General features: G+C 32.5%; 1 protein-coding gene and 2 non-coding genes across 4 annotated transcripts in view; 1 reads left to right on the forward strand and 2 right to left on the reverse strand.

Annotated features, from left to right (window-relative positions):
- The window catches only part of LOC113509309 (uncharacterized), a 45,024-nt gene extending 22,249 nt beyond the window's left edge, over positions 1-22,775 (forward strand). The window contains exons 2-8 of one of the 2 annotated variants that reach the window (XM_052897876.1): positions 8,373-8,475; positions 9,599-9,895; positions 11,781-11,978; positions 14,811-15,029; positions 15,556-15,639; positions 17,102-17,187; positions 19,857-22,775. In XM_052897876.1, coding sequence (XP_052753836.1) covers positions 8,380-8,475; positions 9,599-9,895; positions 11,781-11,978; positions 14,811-15,029; positions 15,556-15,639; positions 17,102-17,187; positions 19,857-19,995 — 1,119 coding nt within the window. In that variant the 5' untranslated portion in view covers positions 8,373-8,379 and the 3' untranslated portion in view covers positions 19,996-22,775. Of the gene's footprint in view, positions 1-8,372; positions 8,476-9,598; positions 9,896-11,780; positions 11,979-14,810; positions 15,030-15,555; positions 15,640-17,101; positions 17,188-19,853 lie in introns of both variants that reach the window. The other variant, XM_052897875.1, reaches the window with a different exon arrangement.
- Trnas-cga (transfer RNA serine (anticodon CGA)) lies at positions 9,310-9,391 on the reverse strand. The gene has a single exon. It is a non-coding gene; the product is annotated as a tRNA-Ser (tRNA).
- Positions 10,244-10,315, reverse strand: Trnat-cgu (transfer RNA threonine (anticodon CGU)). The gene has a single exon. It is a non-coding gene; the product is annotated as a tRNA-Thr (tRNA).
- Positions 22,776-23,194: the final 419 nt, after the last annotated feature.

A 23,194-nucleotide genomic window follows, 5' to 3' on the forward strand; every position in this document is an offset into this window, starting at 1 on the left:
TATCAGAGCGCGCATATATTAAAAAAGTCTAATGTAACGAATAAGAAAGTACCTATTGAGTTAATCAATGTGCTAAAATATAGTTTAAATAAAGGAAAATCTAACATTGGGGTGCTTCATTCCCCACAAAAATACCACAATGACATTTAAATAAGACTTACAGGAGTATAAATGCTATCGATTGCGAATTTATCAAAGTTGATTCAGAATTGTTAAAGATATACATATCACCATAAAAAATACAGGCGATTTTTTTGAAGTTATATTATTTTTTATCTTAGCTTGGTTAGCAAAGAGCTAACCTATTCCCACACGAGACGCAGTCGTCTGTGACGTTGTTTTATTACGGATCTAAAGTATTTTTTACTAGGCATTTCAAAATCGCTCTTCGTCCAGAAAATTGACGTAATTACTTAGTAGTTACGCGCTCTTTAATATGGCAACTCTAAGATACTTAATTGTTTTGTAGTTATATACTTAGCAATACTCCTCTAAATGTCGACAGGAAGCCGTTACATGACTATGGATTATGCGAAGTTGAGTTCCACATTCGCTTTTTTTTCTTCATTGTTCCTTTTTTTCTTATTATATTGTTTTAATTTTTTTTTTATATTATATTTTTTTTCATTGTTCCTTTTTTCAGAGTATACTGTTTTATATTGTTGCCATTCCTGAGGACTCAGGTGTTTTTTATATTATATTTAAGCCATGCAAACACAACTATTGAACTATTTCGACTTTTGTGTCTCCCTTTTTTTTGAAAACTATTGAACTATTTCGCTTTGTTTTTTTTTCTCTAATATTTTATAATAAGTGTTCGTCCCGGCTTCATGAGTGTATATTTATGAAAAAATGCTAACCAAACTTTCTTTTTACAGTACGACTATGTAATGAAATAAAATGACAACTAAATAATTTGAAACTTAATTTATTGAAATGCTTTGCGATGTCTATCAATCTGTCAATAGTTTTAAAAGCTCCTTGTAGTTTTTTGTTTCACTCAGTATTTTTTATATGGAGATTTTTAACCCAAATTTTACACGTTTTCTTGCAATTTTCTTTTATATAAATCTTGTACTGACAATTACAAATAAAAAAAGAAGTTAGCCAAATAAGAGCGCTTGTGATGAAATTCTACGTTTGCATACATTTCGACAATTGATTTATATTTACATAAATTAAATACAATACTTTTTTGTGAAATTGCTTAAAATTAACATTTAATATTTTCTCTCTCTCTCTCTCTCTCTCTCTCTCTCTCTCTCTCAATATCTAACTTATCTAAATAAATTGAAACAAATATTTTTAAAGAAAATAAAATTTCTACAATTATGTTTAAATACAATATTTACATCCTCTAGGTCATAGAACAAGTAATTACTTAGTATGTTATACTCTAGTTGAAAAATTATAATAAAAATATTGTTTCTTTTTTCGATGCATATCTGATAACAATGTACATAGACAGGCTTATTCCTTGTAGAGATTTGTCCCATACATACATACATACATATCTGTCACGCCTGTCTCCCATTAGGGTAGGCAGAAACAATGGAACGCCAAATGCTTCGATTCAAACAAACCTCTTTCGCTTCTTCCACATTCATCAATTAGTCTTATATTAATTTTGAAAACCCTAAAGGAGAAAGTATCTATAAGATCTTGTCTTGTCTGTTATAGTAAATCGCAAAACAATATTATACTATTTAAAAAGTACATACCGGTCGCATATTGTATTATCAAGTTACGTTATATCAAGAGAAATAATATCGAATGAGTCATTAAGGTCGACGCCCACGCATCAAATCCGCCTCGGCAGCGAACCAATTGTAACGGTCAAGACCTCATATTATGGGACTTACATACAAATATGTACATACTTGTTGATAACTGTGATAACGTATCATGTATATAGCCGTGTACGTTCCGGCATAGAATAGGCCACCGCTTGCTTTCCCGTGGGTGTTGTAAAAGGCGACTAAGGGAGCTTGTGGTAGAGGGATGACCGCAACGTTCATTTTAAAACATCATCAATAGCCAAATTGCGATTGCCAAACCGCCTGCCAAGTGTGGCACCTACTGGCAAAACCCATCTTATGGAGAAGGCAATTTTTTTTATAGAACATAGAATGGCAAACAAGCTGACGGTCCACCTGATGGAAAGTAATAACCGTCGCCTATAGACATGACCAGTACCATGGACATAACAGAGTATACTGTTTCGCCCATGATACCCTCCATGCGTTGCCATTCCTGACGACTCATGTATTATTCTTCTGTACCCAGTAAATTCACGCCATATCCCTTAAACCGTAACACAGCCATGCAAACACAACTGCTCCACGGTTGAAACATTGCACGGTTGCTATGTTTAGCAGAGGACAATTAACGGCTGGTACAACAACAAAGCTTATTAAATCCTTACTAATATTTTGTTAATAGTTTGTATATTTGTTACCCCTTCAACGGCTCGACCAATAGTTACGTTTGCTAGATTTTGTCACAGTGAGGAAGAAACACCACAGCACATAATTTGTTGCTGTTACCCACTTATAAATAAACGATATATCTCCTTTGGGATAATACACTTTATATCCTGAGAAATGTTTTTTACATTCCTGCCGAGAACATCTTAAAATTCCTATCACTGACAGGAATCTGCATTGAACTTTGAAAAAAAGGCGAGCACAAAAGATCACAGAGGTCATAGTGTTACAAATTTATCTGCCTGAAAAAGACTAAATAATAATCCTCATCATCATTAACTATCCATTGCAAAACATAGGTCTCCCCCATAAGAGGGGACTTTGCCAGTAATTTTCACGCTTGACAGGCGGGTTAGCAACCGCAATTAAGCTTTGGTGATATTTAAAGAGAAACATACCTCGACCATTAAATTGTCGCCTCTTACAACACCCACAGTAAAGGAAGGGGTGGCCCATTCTGGATGACAGTCAAAATTATTATAAATTTAATTTATGATGATCCATAGATATTTTGCAAAGCTGTCAAATATTATGTTAAGAGATAGGATTAAAGAAATAGTGCCTCAGAATTGACCCCAAAGTCTGTCTCCAGTTCTAAAACATATAAGATCATAACAAGATTCACTCATATTATATGTAACTTTAATAGTATCTATTAAAATTTTATATATAAACAATATATATTTTTTATTTATAAATAAAATAATTAATAGTTTTGTTTTTGCTCATACATATTTCCATATGGTGCTTAATATTATTTTTTAGGGAGGAAAGGGATTGTTAGTAATGGAGACTGAGAATCCCATTGCTAGCTATATACCTAACCAGTTCGACCTCCTCGCGGTTCTCCCTGGAAACTATCATGGTTAATTCCTGATGAATTCATCATGATGGGCTAACTGGCCTGTTTTCATTCTCATCTATCACCCTTCACTGGTGCTCCGCCAGCGTATCCCGTTAGCACAGGCGGGGTTATCATACCATTTTCACCCATCAAAAAAAAAATCTCTCTCTCTCTTTTAAAAATCATACTGTTATTAGGTTCCTTCTTTTCATATTTCCTGATTATTAGAAACCAGCTAATGGAAACGCAAACCGGTTAAGATTGTCGTCTTATTTTATCGGGACTACACATGACACATGTCTATAGACAAGCTTTACGATTATCTTCCAGCATGAGAGCTCATTACCATCAATATCAGTGTTGGAAATAAATAGAACATTATTATTCTCTATGTTTTTATTTTAAAACAAAAATACCAAATAAAGTACAGAATACTCTGTTATATTCATGTGTATAGGCGATGTTTACCACTTCCGACCAGATAGCCCGTCAGCTTGTTTGGTGCACTAAGTTGCATAAAGAAAACTGTTTATATACAATTGAAAATCCTGTTTTGTCTCAGCCATTATTAAGACCGAGAGAGATATGGAAATGTGGCAACATCTTAATTATGTCTCAATTTTTCGAAAACGATATTCAATATTTCTGTATGATTATTTAAAAAAAATTGCCGTGTGGTCTCGGCAAAGAATAGGCCACCCCTTCCTTTCCCGTGCGTGTCATAAGAGGCGACTTAGATAACTTGATGGTATAGAGGTATCGACGATTGGGCAGCGGCGTCCCTCTTAAAAGATTAAAGACTTATTTATTACAGTGTTTTTTAATAGGCTTCCCCTTATTGAAGGGTTTGCTTATAGTTGTTACAATAATAGTAACAATCGCAGTTAGGCTTTGATGATGTTTTAAGAGAGATTCTGCTGCCCATTCCTCGACCATTAAGTTCCTTTAGTCCTCTCTTATCTCTCTCGTAGATATTCCACGAGAAAGAGAGGGGTGGTCTGTTTTATGCCGAGACCTCACAGCATATGAAGCTAGAAAGTTAGTATTAAATAAGTATAAATGAAAGAATATGCCGTTATCATTGCCACAAAAAAAATATAAAAAAGTAAAGAAATTAATTTATAAAGTGCATCGAAATAGATAATCAAATAGGTAGTAATAGTAAACATAAGTACGAATAACATAATTGCTATTCTTTAATGAATACTTGTTATATAGTATCGACTTATATGCATTGACTCGTATGCAACATTAATTACATTACGCAAGTATAGGCAGATGCTAGGCTTACATACCGGGAGCAAACGCAAGGCCGACCAGGGCGATGACCTGTGCTCAGTACCTGTAGGGCTGCCACTTAAATTTATTTATGTAGATACATATACGTAATTACCGGACTGATTATTCTACATTGCTACTGTAGTCATTCTCGTATACATAATATAAATTTTTACTTTAAACTGACGTCATGTTTGATATATAATTATCGAATCATTATATTTTATATGATGCGTAAAAAGGAATTATAATTAATGTGAACATGCTCTTCATAAAGACCTAAAAATATTTAACCATCTTAAAAACAATTTTTACTTCATATAACAAATATATTTTAAAAAGGTAATAATTATTTATATAATTATTAAATTAAAGCGTGGATACAGGTAGCATAGGAGCGTTCTTTGTGACAGTCTATGAGGAAGGCTTCTATGTTCAGCTGGTTCGCTAGCGTGAAGATGATGATGATGAAAATAAATATGGACATTTTGGTCTGTGTATTAGTATCCCCAAGATAACGCCTTACATTCTTCAAAGAAAGGCTCAACACTTGAGTCACTAGATAAGCCGACTATTACTTTTAATTTCGTATTTTTTTGGGGATGATTTTAAAAATAATATTGTAATCCTTATTTATGTAAATTCTGTCTAGAGATTTGTACTTCAGACTCGTTTTGTATAGCTGTTTGTATTAAAATTTTGTTTAGTATTTAGTACATTGACAACCCTAATCTTAGTTATTACGAGTATTATTTATAAGATATAATTAAAGAATAACTACTACCTAATAATAAACAGTTTGTCGTAAAAAAAAATCATACAAACATTTCATATATTTATTTTTGCTGTAGACTTATTTTTCTATTTATTTACAACTTACAAAACATGAAGATTCTCAGTTTAATTGAATTTTTCTTTGTTATTACGTTACACGATTACGCCATGAATTTTATACTGATTTCTACAATTCTTTTTAGAACAGATGCCCTACCTATTTTATTCCCACGTTGATCCTATTTTAATTCTGCGATGATTAAAGTTGCCGCTTTTCAATTACAAACCACAGACCTTAATTTCTCGAAATATCGTTTGTGCAATATCTAGAACAGCACACACGAGTGGTGTCACCGACTTCCCAGTACATAAACATTATAATTACACTGTGACACCACACATATCTATAGGCAACCGGTACTACTTTCCGTTTATTTATTTAATAACTTCATTGGCTCGAAAAGCCGTTACTTCACTATTACCATTTGTAGCAAAATTGTAGCATGGCCGCTATTATTTTTTATAACTGTCATTTGAATAATAATACACATCGTATAATTTAAAATGTTTGTATTTTAAATTATAAACATCTCATGTATGTCGCAAAAGGCTTTAACGGTGTTTTATTACCGATATTAATGAATCACGCACAAAAATGGATTTATTAAAGTCAGATTATTATTATTTTTTTTATTTTTTATTTTCTCCACAAATCTTACATAAAGTCAGATACAATCATCCATGTCTCATTGAAATTGTATTATATGTATGTATAATAATATAAAACTCGACAGCAAAGTGTAGCACATTTTTTAAATTAATATTCATTGGTTTTTCTGGGAAGGCCTGATCTCTTAAAACGCACATACATATATCTTTCAGAGATGTTTTTGCAAAGTTCCTCTTACATCCTGATAAAGGCACCGGATAATTCTGGCATGGGCATGTACCACCCCTCTCATCCCCATTCACCTCTTAAATACGCCTTTTAGATATTAGACTTTTTCTTTAAAAGTAAAAACTCCAAGCGACTCAATCAATCGCCATAAAAAAATTTATACAGATAGAATTTGAAGAATTACGAAAGAGATTTATCGAGCAAGAATGAATGGAGATGTCGATAGAGGCCGCCCTAGACGGACGTATGTTGACCAAATAGGCGACGTGCTGAAGAAGGACCAATTTAAAAGCACCCGTAACCGGCGAGCGTATTTTTGTTTTTTCATACATGAAAAAATTGATAAATGTGGAAGAAACAAAAGAGGTTTGTTTGAATCGAAGCATTTGGCAATCTATTGTTTCTGCCTACCCTAATGGGAGACAGGCGTGACAGATATGTATGTATGTATGCATAGTCAATGTTCTGTATTGAACGATAGGGTGTCCAATTGTCTCTAACAATTTGATAAAAAGCAATTACAATTTAATATGTAACCACCAAGGAAGAGACTGAATCCATTTAGAATTACATACATATATACTCTTCTAAACTAAAACTAACTTGGGATGGAGATGTATGTACTTGTAAGTTATTTTTAATATCGGTCAATAGATACCGGATATCGGTCACAAATGAAGTCGCAGATATAAACTAGTATTATATAGTTTAAGATTTTGTTCAGGAAGAATTTTAAGTAAAGTAATAATAATTCTAAAGTTACCAAGTCATAATTATGCTTGCTTGCTTAACTTGCTAAAGTGACTAGTGTATGCTCCGTCAAGTCGGCCTACCCGCGGTGCTTAAAAATTATAATGGTTAATTTCTAATAAATTCGTCATGATGGGCCAACAAACATGCCTTCATTCTCATCTATATATTATCTGGTATTCCGCTGTATATTAAAAGCACAGCCGGGGTTCTATTATCAAGTCTCACCAGTTAAATGACCCTTAAAGCTGAGCCAGAGGAGTTTTTGCTATTAATTGTTAACTTTATAGGTACCTATAATGATGTCATATTGTCGGTGAGTCTAATTTATCAAACAAGTACGTATTAGTCATAGCATAAACAGAATTACGTCTCGGATGGATCGATTTGGGAATTCGATTCTAGGAGAAGGTTTTTTGAACGTTAAAAAAAATCAGTTTGAATGATGGGATATGGCATGAATTTACAGGGTAAAGAGGAATAACACCTGAGTCCTCAGGAATGGCAACGCATGGGAAGTATCATGGGCGAAACAGTATACTCTGTTATGTCCATGGTACTGCTCATGTCTAAAGGCGAAAGTTACCATTTTCCATCAGGTAGGCCGTCTTGTTTGCCATAAGTTGTATAAAAAAAATCAACTGGATTAAATAACTAAAAACTTTTTTTATAAAAATTCTCAAACTTTTATTTACTTATCTACAGAGTACAGTTCTATTCACTAAGTATACTAGGCTAATGACATTGCTCTTAAATAAACGAAACTGGAACCGTCTAAAAGTATCAATATAATAAAATAAATAAATATTTTACCTAAGATTCTTATATAATGCTGTGTAACTTTGGGGGGAAAGGAATTGTTAGTAATGGAGACTGAGAATCCCATTGCTAGCAATATACCTAATCAGGTCGACCTCCACGCGGTTCCCCTTGGAAACTATCATGGTTAATTCCTGATGAATTCATCATGATGGGCTAATTGACCTGTTTTCATTTTCATCGATCACCCTTCACTGGTGCTCCGCCAGCGTATCCCGTTAGCGCAGGCGGGGTTAACATACCATTTTCACCCATCAAAAAAAAATGCTGTGTAACTATTTCCTTTGTCTAAAATATCACTGTCGATAAATATTTAGCGTAGTCACAGACAATATTAGTACACAGATACAAGATACCTGTGTACTATAAAATAAAAAAAATATATATTAAAGGTCTTTTAGATAAACGGCCAGTATTTTTTCTTTTTTTTTTATTTAATTTTACGTAAGGTGTGTGTTATATTTAAAAAGTGTCTTTAACTCTTATCCAGAGAATTTAATAATGTATTTTATATTGTCCACAGATCAAAAATGATTCAAAAACTTTTGTTCTTTTGCCTTGTGTGCGTCGCTCATGCGGTCGCTAGCAGTGATGACAGATTCATTAAGAAGTACGCCATGATGAAGGTAACAAATCTTTATATTCAAGAAATTACCAGAGGGCGACTTTGTATATATATATAAAAGTCGTTTACTTGGGCACCACTGTCCCATTCGTGTTTCTACCATGAAGCAGTTGTGTTTGCATGGCTGTGTTTCAATTTGAAGGGTGGGATATGGCAGTGAATTTACAAGGTACAGAAGAACGCATGAGGGGTATCCTAGGCGAAATAGTATACTCTGTTATGTCCATGGTACTGCTTATGTCTATAGGCCATGGTTACCACTTTCCAACAGGTGGGCCGTTAGCTTGTTCGCCATTCTAAATAGCATAAAAAAATATTTATTCTTTAATGCAGATATAATGTGTACAAAGTTCATAATGCTAAATTCATTACTAAAAGCATTCTCTCTCAGTCAACTTCTAGAGAAGTGACAAAAAACTCACGTGCTTCTATTTTAATTATTCATTTCATTACCTACTTTTGCTCATGAATTCAAATGCGTGGATTTTGGAAGAAAACACCAGACTAAGTCTAGAAAACTGAATGCATCTATACGCATTGAGGCAGTACTTCTTATTACTCTACGGCAGACAAACAAAAATTTCTAAGCCGTTCCTAAATTCGAATGGAATCAGTATGAATATATTGTACACACCTTTTTAGTTAAAATGCGAATTTATCATATATTCAGAATGTTGAAGTTACTGTATAGTACGTATAAAAAGTATAATTGAATGGAGCACTAGCTTTCTTCTGTATTTTCATAAGAAAAATACTGAAAATAAAATAAATGTGAGAAGAAATAAAAAAAGACTGTAGTTTGTATTCAAGTGGGAAAATATGTAAAAAAAAGTTTCGCAGTTGGTAGGATTCGAACCTACGCTCCCAGAGGGAATCTGATTTCGAGTCAGACGCCTTAACCACTCGGCCACAACTGCGTATGGAAACCTTGTTGAAAATTACCTACTACTTTTATATTTTTCTATTTTTATTATAATTAAATATGATAAGTAAAAAAAGTAGCATTACTCGATACAATGTAATACGATATAAAGTGTAATACTTTTAAATTATTAATCATCATCACTGTTTAAACTAATTATCGGCCATTTTTTTAATATTATTATTTTTAATATATTTTACAGATTTATGAAAGTTGTTTTGGTCCTGAAGTTGTAAAACAGATTCGCAATGAAATGAAGGATGCCTATGCTAAATGCTCAGCACCGCCATCTTTTGACGAACCGCCAAACCCGCCACCTATCTTCCTCGGTAAACTACCGCCCGGTTTCTCCATGGACCCAAACTCGCAAACTATCACTAAACCAACAGATGGCGCTTTACATGGTTCTGGAAATGAAAATGTATTAGATCAAGGACAACAACCACAGAAATCTCCCCATGGCGGAGGTGGGAACGTCTTCGGATTTAGACCTCACGGAGTAAGTGGCCCTAATTATTAATTACAAAGTATTTTTTCTAATGAATTTATAAACTCACACCAAGAGATGGCGCTACTGACAACGTTTGTATTTTACAATATTTTTTAATTATAATATATTATCAATTAATTAAATATTTGTAAAATATTTGTTAATATGCAAATTATAAATAAAAATAATAATAATGAAGTGGCAAATACATAAAATCAATGTCGTAAAGATTTACGAACGTGATAAAAGAAAATAGTTTAGAACAAAGAAAAACGTTTAATACTTTTTTAATACATACGAGTGATATCCATAAAATTAAGGGAAAGAAAAGTATGAATAGAAAAAATATTATTATGATGCCCCCTGTGAGGATTGAACTCACGACCGCTGGTTTACGAGACCAGCGCTCTACCGCTGAGCTAAAGAGGCGATATCAAGCGTATTGAAATACATCTTCACTTTACAAACGTGATACAAATTTAAAATATTTTTTATTTTAGTTATAAAATAAAAGTAGATAACTATACAAACAGATTTATACTTATAAACTACATATTATGAATTTATTTAATTATTATATATACCAGTTACCTAGTATTTAAATAATGTATTACTATAAAAGAATAAAATATCTAGTTAAGGAAGTTTTATTTCTTTTAAAATTGATCCACAGATTGTAATAAAGGAAATTATTTTATTTATTACTGTATAAAATAATTATTATACACGTAACGACATGAACTATTATATCTTTTACGATTTAATTCGTATGTATATATATATATATATATATATATATATATATATATATATATATATATATATATATATATATATATATATATATATATATATATATACTATATTATTATTCGATACTTACGAAATAATATAGTTAATTATTTCGTAAGTAACTACAATAAAAAAAATATTAAGTTATTTACAAATAATTAGCATTGTATGTAAGTCATTTAGTATGTCATTATAGGACAGTGAAAATATTTATTTATTTCTTTGTACATCAGTAGGTACATCAATCACTCTATTTTTTTTTAATGCATTTTTTAATGAATGAAAATGGAATCGTAACGCCGCCCGCGCTATCGGTATACACCGACGAGGCACCAATGGAAGATGATAGGTGAGAATGAATGACGGTCAGTTGGCCCACCATGATGAATTCAACAAGAATTAAACATGACGGTTTCCAGGGGGAACCGCGTGGAGGTCGACCTGAGAGGGTATATTGGTAGCAATGTGGCTATTAGACCCCATTACTAAAAATCTGTTTACCGCTTTTTTTTAATGCATTAGAACGTAGTAGTAACCCCACTATCGGTATATACTAGAGGAGCACCGGTGAGAGATGATATTCAGGTATTACCATACCTAGGATAACATAAATAACACCAATCAAAAATCGATTATTGATTAAATTCGTTACTAATTTGATTTAGACAGATAGACGATTTTTGTGATAAGTGCGAAAAAGTTTAATCACTTCTTACTTTAAGTTCTAAAGCAGCACAGTATATGGTAAAACACATAAAATATTTCCAAAACCCTGTAGCATATAAGCACAGAATACTAATGGATTGTTGTTGAATGGATTGTTAGTAATGGAGACTGAGAATCCCATTGTTAGCAATATACCCAACCAGGTCGACCTTCTCGCGGTTCCCCCTGGAAACTATCATGGTTAATTCATGATGAATTCATCATGATGGGCTAACTGGCCTGTTTTCATTCTCATCTATCACCCTTCACTGGTGCTCCGCCAGCGTATTCCGTTAACGCAGGTGGGGTTACTATACCATTTTCACCCATCAAAAAAAAATACTAATAAGGGGACATTTATAATATTTGCTTTTTATATATCCTTATTTGATTTCAGCAACAACCATCCCTACCACCATACATGATGCCCTTAAACCCTCAATTCCGGCCGTTCAGCCCCGCTACGCCATTCTACCAGTTCCCGTATGGTGCCCCAGGGTTTTACCCCCCAGGACCCCAGTACAACCCTTACGCCTACCAACAGTACCAGCAGGGGTACTACCAGCAACCTTACTTTGGATCTAACAGGATGTCGGTGAGTTTTGAATTTATTTTCTGTTTCTACTAAAGGTATATGTACATTCATTAGCCACCTTCAAGAACCCAATTAAATCCCATTTACTGTCATCCTAAATATTTTTTTCTTGTTTTCCTTCGATACTACCAGATGGAGATTTTGTACAAAAGACGATTTCTTGGGACAGAGATACCTCTGTTCCATTCGTGTTTCAATCGTGAAGCAGTTGTGTTTGCATGGCTGTGTTCGTTTTGAAGGGTGGGATATGGCGTGAATTTACTGGGTACAGAGGAATAATACCTTAATCCTCAGGAATGGCAACGCATGAGGGGTATCATGAGTGAAACAGTATACTCTTTTATGTCCATGATACTGCTCATGTCTATAGGGGACGGTTACCACTTTCCATCAGGTTCCATCGTCAGCTTGTTTGCCATTCTAAGTTGTATAAAAAAAAGTTGTGCCAATATAGGTTTCGTTTCTAGTCCGCCATAATGTGACAGAACCAAGTTTTAGTATTCATTATTTTTTTTCATTTTCATAAAATAAATAGTTCATATAGATTGTTATAAATATAAGAGCGTGATCACAATCATGCAAAGGTCAAAGACAAAGAGCCTAACTTAATTATTTAAATTCTTTTTTCTTCTATTCTTAAACTCTGTTATGTCTATTTTCCCTGTTGATATGTAAATGGAATTATCATAATTCCATATTGATTATTATTGTATATAAGATACTTAACCTATATAGCGTTCAATCGCTTCGAAACCTTTATAATTTGTGGAAAAAAAAAATTATAAAAAGAGTGATTAATAATTGCTCAAGTGTTTTATAACGAGTTACAATAATACTACGTACCGCTTCAATTTGTATTGTCCCATTGTGTTTGTAAAGAAAAAATAATGTATTTTTATGTATTTACATTGTATGGAGGTTAACGTAAGACGTGTCACGCACATGATGAATGCTTTAAATTTTCCATTACATCAGAAACAAATATTTTCTCTGTTTATTTCAAACAGCACGCATACTATCCGTGTTTTATATAAAACCTCGTTTCCTAAAATAGGCTAAATGCTGATTTTAGTACGTGCCCATATTATAGTAAAGTTGAGAAACAAGAGAATGATGAGACGTTAAATGCAAGTAGGTTAAATATAAAGTTACGTGACGTTAGGAACGCGTTGAAAATTAAACTGAAATTTAACGCCTCTATAAACATTTCTCTAAACTTCTGCGCAAATGATAAACACTAATTACTTATTATAAACCGACTTGAAAAAGATAGAGGTTCCCAGTTTGATTGTATTTTTTTTGTCTGTTTCCTCATAACTCGATCGTTTGTAAACATATTTGAAAAATTCATTTCTTATCTGAAAGTATATACTTACAGATTGATCCCACAGAAATTTTATCAAAATCATTTCAGTACTTTAGTTTTTAAATCAGAATAACTGGTTTTGAACACAATTGAGTCACAATTTAAATAAATAAATAAATAAAAATAAGATTTTTTCATGTAATACTATCTTAATTATGTTGTAATTTGTTTTAATTACTCTCACTAAACAATCATGTGGTAAAATGAATGGATGAATGAATAATAACTCTTTATTATTCCTTTACTTTTCATTGTTTCGTCCATAAGATTACAATAGTAAACTTATTAAAATACAAATAATTACAAACACAAAATACACTAAGAAAACAATGTGCAGCCTTATCGCTAAGAGCAATCTCTTCCGAACAACCTTTGGATGGAGAAGAGTAATTATAAACAGTTTGAGTAGAGGCACGAAACTCTAATCGTATATAAATATATATACGTTCAATAATGTAAATATATAAATGTATATTTTAAGTCACTAACACATAATAAAGATACATATTATAAGGATTAACAATAACGTGCTGTAGCTTTATTACGAAACATTTTTTTTTTGTAAATTTTTAAAAGCGTATGATATCTCTTTTAAAAAAAAATATTGTCTTCCTTACATACATACTCTTAATAGAATGAATCTATATTGTATTTTGTGTTGTTTATAGCACACGCACAAAAAGGAAAAAATTGTGTTTGGCTTATACGTATTTTTTTATGCATATCTCTTTTCTCTCTTTTTACGTATATCTGTGTCTTTTGTGATTTGTGTACTTTAAGTAATGCAAATAAATTATCTATCTATTATATTTATAAAAATACTAGCTTTTTGCTCACTACTTCATTTCCATGGATTTCAAAAGAAAGAAATCCAATAAAATATATTAATTCCACGTGGCGTATCAAAATAAAACATACACCAGTTTTTAAGTTAGATCTGTAGGAACATAACTGTTAGACTGTATCCAATTTGATACAGTAGTTTCTTTATGATGCCGGGACAGACAAACAGACAATATTTCTAAAAAATATTCTTTTGACTTCTATTGTTTTTATTGAGACCATTTCAATTTTTCTAGACAATATCTTCCATGACAAACATCCTATAGTACATTTTTTTTTAATATGAATAAGATAAGATAGTAAAATTATTTATATTATTCTTTATTATTGCTAAATTGCACAGGTGGTTTAGTGGAATATCTTATTACGATTTATCTTTCTTCCGCACTGGTGTATTAACAACACAGTTAAGAATAAATTTATTTCACTTAAAATTAAATTATTATTATGGTTTTTCAATCTAATTGTGATTGGAAAAAGCTACAGCTGAGTTTTATACCCGTTCTTCTCAGCTGTAATTGCATTTCGAATAGAAGGTAGAATTAAAAAAAAACTACGTAAAATACTTATTATTCAATTTACTTTAATAAACTTCGTTCTTTAATTCCAACTATTTATTTCAGCGCGAAATGGGTCTACGTGACCGCCTGGACATCATCTCCCGTGGTCCTGGGGCGGGTCGCGTGAAGAATATCACGTGCGTGATGCAGGAGCTCGGCTACATCGACCACACGCTAGAGCCGAACTACGAGCAGATTACCCAGAGGATCGCCAACCTTCCCGTCTCCAGCGAACTCAAGGGTGATATACAAGACGGGCTGCAGTTCTGTCAAAAGTTTTCGGTGAGATAATATTTATGACTAGTTTTTGCCAGCGATTTCGTACGCGTGGATGATTTTTCTTCTTAAGTGACCAATGAAAAAGATGCTTGCCAAATGGCGGATCAAAATACAACATACATCAGCTTTCAACACTTAGAAACACAACTATATCCAATTTCGTGTAGTAATTTTTACGTGGTGCCAAAACATATTGCAGTATAGTAGTACTGTCTATGTTAATCACAACATTATTTAAGAATCGACAATGTCCTTATATTGAAAATCAAAATTGAAAATCAATCTATGCAACTATCTAAAAGTAACGACATGACGAAATAAAGTATTATTCAAGTTTTGTAGAACTATTTATGACAAAATTCAATGAAGTGGTTGCATAGATTTCATATATTTATTTTTTATATCGAATCGAGGCATGTTTGGCGATTTCTATTATCGGAGAGTTAGTCTAAAATTAAATCCACATCTAATATCTTTGGTAATTATGTAACTATTGAAAGTACTAAAGCGTGCTTGTATTTTGTTTCAGCAATGCGTGCCCGACGTGAAGCGTGACGTCGCGCCTCTCTCACAAGAACTTATCAAGCCAATGTTTTTCTTCCGCTGCTACAAGGTAATATCTCCGACCATAGATAACCTAATATTATCCTGTAAATGCCTGTGTTTTTTTTAATGGATGATAATAGAATGGTAACCCCGCCTGCGCTATCGGTGTACACTGGTGTGACGCCAGTGAGTGATGATAGGTGAGAATGAAGCAGGTCAGTTAGCCCACCATGACGAATCTAACACTAAATCAAGGGGTTTCCAGGGGGAACCACGAGGTGGTCGACCTGACAGGGTATATTGCTAGCAATGGGGCTACTAATCCCCATTACTAACAATCCCTTTTCCCCCTCAATAGCCATGTGTTCCCGGCATAAAATGGGACACTTCTTTCATTTCCGAGAGAGTCAAAGGGGCGACTAAAGAAACTTAATGGTCGTAGAATAAATAGCACCATCCCTTTTAAAACATCACCAAAACCTAACAGCAGTAGCCAACTCGCCTGCTAAGCGTGGCAACTATTGGCAAATCCATCCCTTATGGGGGAAACCTATTTTTAACAGTGGTCAGATAATGGCTGATAATATGATGATAACTCTGATAACGAAGATACGCTGTGCGTAGCCATTAACGGTGTACAATTTAAAAACAATTGCTTAGTTATAAAGCTTATTATAGCCAATGTAATGTGAATTGTATTACTGTTGCTATGCCTAAATAAATAAACACTTAGTAATATTGTTACTTGAAATACACAATATAAGAAGGGGGAAAGGGATTGTTAGTAATGGGGTCAAACAGCCTTATTACTAGCAATATACCCTGTCAGGTCTACCTCCACGTGGTTTCCCCTGGAAACCATCGTGACTAATTCTAGTTTAATTCGTCAGGATGGGCTAACTGACCTACTTTCACCTTCATCTATCACTGGTGCCCCGCCAGTGTATACCAATAGCGCAGACGGGGTTACCATACCATTATCACCCATTAAAAAAAATTCACAATATATGTTTACATATCTATTATTATGTAGTAACGTTGGTATAGATACAAGTTGTTCTTATTTTCGAGAATTTAAATTTATTTTTTTTATTAGTTTTTGGAATAAATTTTTTTCTAAAAAAAAAAATTATTGGAACCCTATTAATGAATAGTAACACTAATTTTAAGGATGGTTACACTAATTAACATACTGTATATATATTTTTTTATTGGATGAAAATGGAGTGGTAACCCCGCGCTAATGGGATACGCTGGCGGGGCACCAGTGAAGGGTGATCGATGAGGATAAAAACAGGCCAGTTAGCCCATCATGATGAATTCATCAGGAATTAATCATGATAGTTTCCAGGGGAACCGCGAGGAGGTCGACCTGATTAGGTATATTGCTAGCAATGTGATTCTTAGTTTCCTTTACTAACAATCCCTTTTCCCCTCAAACTGTATATTTCATATATTAAGGATAGTGACTGCATGCATTGTACATACATTTATATATCTCCCCTATGAATCATACCTTCTGTTTTCAGCACAAGAAGCTGGAAGCGTGTATAATGAAGGACATCCGCGAACGATTCACCAGCGAGGACGAGCTAGATACAGACACGGACTTCAGGTAATTTACATTAAAATATGGGACTTCATATAAAAGTCGTCCACTTGAATACCTCTGTAGCAACTTGTGTTTCTATCACGAAGTAACTGCACTTGCAGCCTAATTGAAGAGTTTTCAAATGAAATCTAGGATCCCTTGAAACTCATATAGCTTGATAATCAGTAAGCAAGAAGCTTAATAATCAAAAGATAATTTAATTTAATTGCTATTAGTTTTAATATTTGCAACGTAATCAAAACCTATGGGGTACTTCTTGTTGCCTACAATTAAAATTTATTCCCTATTTGTAAGGCTGGGTATAATATAATAAGAACCAGCTAAGTGAGAGTCGAATTCGCGTAGTCAGACTCTCACTAGGACGGTCCTTAATTCTAGAAAAAATAACCCCGCGTATATTTTTTCTGACCGGAAAAATAGTCTGCATCCCATATAGTACGTGTAACATTTATATCAATTTTCATAGTAATTGGTCAAGGTTTTTTTTTTATGTTACTTAGAATGGCAAACAAGCTGACGGCTCCCTGATGAAAAGTGGTAACCGTCGCCTATAGACATGAGCAGTACCATGGGCATAACATAGTATACTGTTTCGCCCCTGACACCCCCATGCGTTACTATTCCTGAGGACTCAGGTGTTATTCCTCTGTATCCTGTAAATTCACTGCCATATCCCACCCTTTAAACCGAAACACAGCCATGCAAACACAACTGCTTCACGGTAGAAACACGAATTGGACAGAGGTGCCCAAATGAACGACTTTTATACAAAGTCTGCTTCTAGTAGTTAGGTTTTTTTTAAATGGGTGATAATGAAATAGTAACCACGTCTGCGCTAACGATATATGCTGGTGGGATTCCAATGGGAGGTGATAGATGAGGATGAAAGCAGGTAATCAGCCCATCGTGAAGAATTCCACGAGAAATAACCAAAATGCAGGGTTTCCCCTGGAAACCATGTGCACGCATGGAGGTCGACCTGCCTAGTAAGATTGCTAGCAATAGGGCTGTTAGACCCCATCTCTAATAATCCATTTCCCCCTGGTAGTTAGGTTAGGTATCAGGTAAAACAAATAAACTCACTTTCACATTTACAATATTAGTAAGGATAGATTCAGTGGATCAGTTAATTAAAGCGTTACATATATATACTCTTAATTCTTTTCAATTCTGTAGTGTACTCACACTGTATGAACATGAAAATAATGTATTTTATCTATAAATACTACATAGTAGTCTCTGCATGTAACAATATCTCACCTATTTATTTACACAGATGACACAAAGCTAAACTGTATCTGTCATTTAGGATATAATTGTTTAAACCTTAATGAATGCTTAAATAATTTACTATAGCACGACGCGATATCGTACGGTTTTTTAAAATGGGTAATAGTAACCCCCGCCTGCGGGGGGGGGGGATTGTTACTAAAGGGGTAACTTCAGGATTGCTAGCAATACACTCTGTCAGGTCGACCTCCTCGCAGTCCACACTAGTGACTATCATGTTTAAATCTAGGTAAATTTATCACGATGTGCTAACTGATCTGTTTTCATCATCATTAGTCATCTCTCACTGGTATCCCGCCAGCGTATACCGTTAGCGCATGCGGGTTTGCAATTCGTTTATCACCCATTGAACCCCGCCTACGTTTTCGGTATACGCTGTCGGAGCACCAGTGAGACATGATAGGGCAGATCAACTGGTCCATAGTGATGAATACATAAAGAATTAATCAAGATGGTTTTCAGGGGGTACCGCGTGGAGGTCGATCTGGTAAATTGTAACGAGGACAAGCGACTCACTGCAAGCAATATACCCTGTCAAGTCGACCTACACGTGGTCCCCTGGAAATTATCGTGGTTTCTTGAGTCGTTATCGGCTAAGTCACAAACTTTAAATGCTTATATCTTGTTCTGTTATCATTGTATCGGCACAATAAAATCATACGATATCGTTCCGTGTTATGGAAAATAATAAAAGTACCCTAACCCTACCCTACACATAAAAATACATTATTTTATATGTAACTTACAAGTGCAATAAAGAATATATACTAAAAATATACCTAAATAGATATAAAAAGTAAAATCGAAATAATAAAATAATACATTATTAAATGGTATTTTTTAAAGAATTTAAAGAATGCTACTAGCATTAATTCCGCCTTTTGAGCCATATTTTCTTTTAGTCAATAAAGTTAATTAAATAAATAAATAAAAGTAACAATCTATCTATGTTATAATACATATTAGGACAGAAATTGTATGAATCGAAAATTCAAAACATCGTTGTTTTTTAAACAGTATTTTAAGTCCGTGGTAGTATCGGATTTTGGAAAAAATGTTCAATTGCACTGATAGACTCTTCAAAGTATGCTAGTGATTTCGATTTTACGTATTTTTTTTTTATTATTTCAGTCGTGAACTGTCCACTGCTGGACATAAGCTTTCCTCATAAAGGGAATTTGTTAGTAGCTGCCACGTATGACAGGCGGGTTGGCAATCACAGACTTTTAGAGATGTTTTAAGAAGGACGCTGCTGGCTATTCCTCACCCTCCCTTAGTCATCTCTTACGACACCTATGAGAAAGGAAAGGGTGGCCTATTCTATGCCGGGACCACACGGCAATATCCGTATATTTATAGTAAATCAAGCTATTTTTCAGCAGGTCGTTGTCCAGGTCGGCCCGAGCAATCCGCGAGGACCCACTCAGCGATCCCAGGTTCGAAGCTCTCGACGAGATGGCGGTATACCTATATGATTACCTGAGCGGGGGTAGCGGATTCGATTTCGACCTGTACATGTAGGAAGTAGGAAGACTGACCTGTCCACTAGTTGGAACGGTATTAATGTAAACTGTTAAGAAATCTTGCCTTTAAGACGATATCGTCTAAAAATATTACTATGTTTTGAAATACATTATAAAAATTGTATGTACCTATTTACAATCACAGAATAATAAGGGATTTTATTTTAATCAACATTAAAATAAGAGACGGTTCTAAATTCAAATGTAATTTTGTAAGTGATATTTCATCTCTGATTATTTTTAAATTTAGAAACAAAAAGTAAATTCTGATCGATGTATATAAAATTAAATTATACAATAAAAAAAAGTCAAGAACAATTTAAAAAAACATACATTATAAACCTGTTTTATATTAAAGTCAGTTTAAATAATATATATTATAAATAACGTTTAATGATAATGAGATTCTACAAAAATTCTCATTTTGTATAAATATTTGGTCGTCAAATTTCAATATTTAACCTAAATTAATAATATAAAATTATCGATAATTTAAATATTAACGAATATAATAAAACTTAATCCGATGACATTATTTTGTCATTAAGGGCTCATTTGACTAATTTTAATTTGCATTTCTGAGAAATGAAATTTTAGCATATACAAAGTAATTGGGACACGATAATTATACATTTTAAATAGGTTATTGCAACAGATTCATTACTAGTTAAATAGGTACTTGTGTAATGTATTTTGTACTTAGGTAGGTATATACATATTTATTCATCGAGTCCAATTCTCTAAATAAACAAAAACATCAAACAAACAACAAATATCGTCATTACATAAACATATATTATATTTCGTTAAAGACGTCACCAGACTTGACTTGTAATTGATTATTATTCACAACTCCACTGGTTAAATTTCAAATTCAAAACATTAATATCATAATTTGTGAACACAATTGAATGTACAAAAAAAAATATAAGACTTCGAACTTCAAGGTGCCTAATTTTTTGCTCTTTAAGTACGTATGTGAAATGTCTTGCATAAATTTATTATAAGTAGCATATATTTTTATTAGATATGTATTTATTAAAAAACAAAAACGAACCTGTTCAAAGTGGATTGGAATACAATATTTTCAAATTGCGACGTTGTAACAAAGCATTATATTTAGGCATAGATTTCAATATGCAGTATTTTTCCTGCATTTGGACATTGTTAAGTGTGCCTTGTTCGCAAAGAATCAATTTGAAAATATGTTTTTCATATAAAGTAAAAAAAAATTTTCTGCACTCACTTTAATTTTATTCTATATAAAAACATATCAATTAAAATAAATCAATTAATTCATTTATTTACTGTTTACAATTTTTTGAAAATTATTTTTACAATCAAAAAGAAACAGCATAATTTTTAAGAAATAAAATGTTAATAAATTTATTCTATCCCGAAATATCAAAAATATAATCTATAAAGCGATTGCTTCCGATCTCTGGTCTGGTTGCAACTTAAATCATTCTCCATGACAAATAAAATAACTGTAGGTATAAGAATTAAATAATATGTAGATTTTTTAGATAGAAATTTGTAAATGAATTTCTTCATTTCATGTGTAAATGAAGCTTTTTAATGCTATAACTTTGGACCTACGTGTCTGGAAGTTGAAATAGTCGGTTAAGACTGACAGGTGGTTAATATTGAAAGGTTTGCTATGATCATAAATAGTAAATTATTATGTATTATTTTTTATATTATGGTATTAATTATTACATACTAGCTTTTACCTGCAACTTCGTCCGCGTGACCGGGATATGTCTAATGACCGGGAGAAATGGTAATCTATATCCTTCTATATCCCATATAGTACGCGTATACCAAATTTCATAGTGATTGACTAAACCATACGCAAAGTAAAGTATAGTAAGGAATATGTGTTATTTCTTTTGAAATAAACATAAAAAAAATTGTATAAAAATATATCTGTATAAATGTATAAGTATAGATAATGTACCTGTAATTATACAAGGTATAAAATAAAAAAAAATATATATACTCTTTTACGAATATAATAAAGTAGCCTTATTGCTGAAAACTTGCTCAATATTTTCAAGGTAACCTTGAAAATGTTTAGGTTTATTCGAAATATTTTGTACCTTTGATAATGTCAAGAAAAAACTGTTATTTTCAGTTACATGTTCATTTGACATTAGCAAACATCTCTTTCAGACAATAATTAACAAATTTACATAAGGTAACTATTTAATTTACAATGTCAGGGCGAACGAGTTTAAAATATGATGACTTCAAAATTTTTATATAAGTACTTCACTCATTAATTATTACTCATATAAATAAACTATGGTGGTACATACGAAATATACGACTTCTTTTTTGAATGGCATACATCTTCTATATTTCCTTGTTCATCTATTCAGTAATAATATATTGTAATAGTAAAAATAATATATACGAATAATATGTATTAAAAATAATTGAAATTTATGATTTTTATAGCAAACCAGGGTTCTCGTCATACAAGCTTGCCAACAAAGCTTTTTGATGACAATATCTAGGTTTTGGTTATTGTGTAACTTATATTATAAATTTTTTTTTTACGCGGGAAAGGCTAAAGAAATATGTCTATAAAGTAGAATAATAAATAATAATAGTACTATTTAATATTCTATTTTCAAGATATCTATCTAAATCTGATGACTAATCTTCTCTGCTCTTTTTACTCATTATATGTAAGTAATGCAGCAACATTTATTTTCAATAAATGTTGCTTGTTGAGATTAAACAGTTTGCATTTATATTTTTTAGGTTAATTAAATTATTTTTAAGTAATAAGTTCTAAGATATTGTCATTAATAAATTTAACTAAATGATATTGTTGTTTCATTTATTAGTAATTCTATATATTTTATTAAAATAATTTTTAATTGTGGTTAGAATATTCTAAAGGTATCTACAATAGTGTGGGCGTGGGTGAACAAAAGCATATGAATATGTTTATAATGGCCTTGCTTCCCTAAGTAATGTAATAATTATCATTAAACAATTATTCAATTAATAATAGCGCAATTAAAACAGTCGCTGGGACCGAAAACAGTCAGGACTCATCATCATTAATAATATTCTGTAATTATGTAATTTTACATACTTAATTTCAATGCCTAAGCTTTTATTGTAGAGTTTTTTATATAAAAAATAGAGCAAACAATACACATTTACAAAATTTTATTAAA

Source organism: Galleria mellonella, unplaced genomic scaffold, assembly GCF_026898425.1.
Source record: "Galleria mellonella isolate WM207_F2 unplaced genomic scaffold, CSIRO_AGI_GalMel_v1 utg38, whole genome shotgun sequence".
NCBI lineage: Eukaryota > Metazoa > Arthropoda > Insecta > Lepidoptera > Pyralidae > Galleria > Galleria mellonella.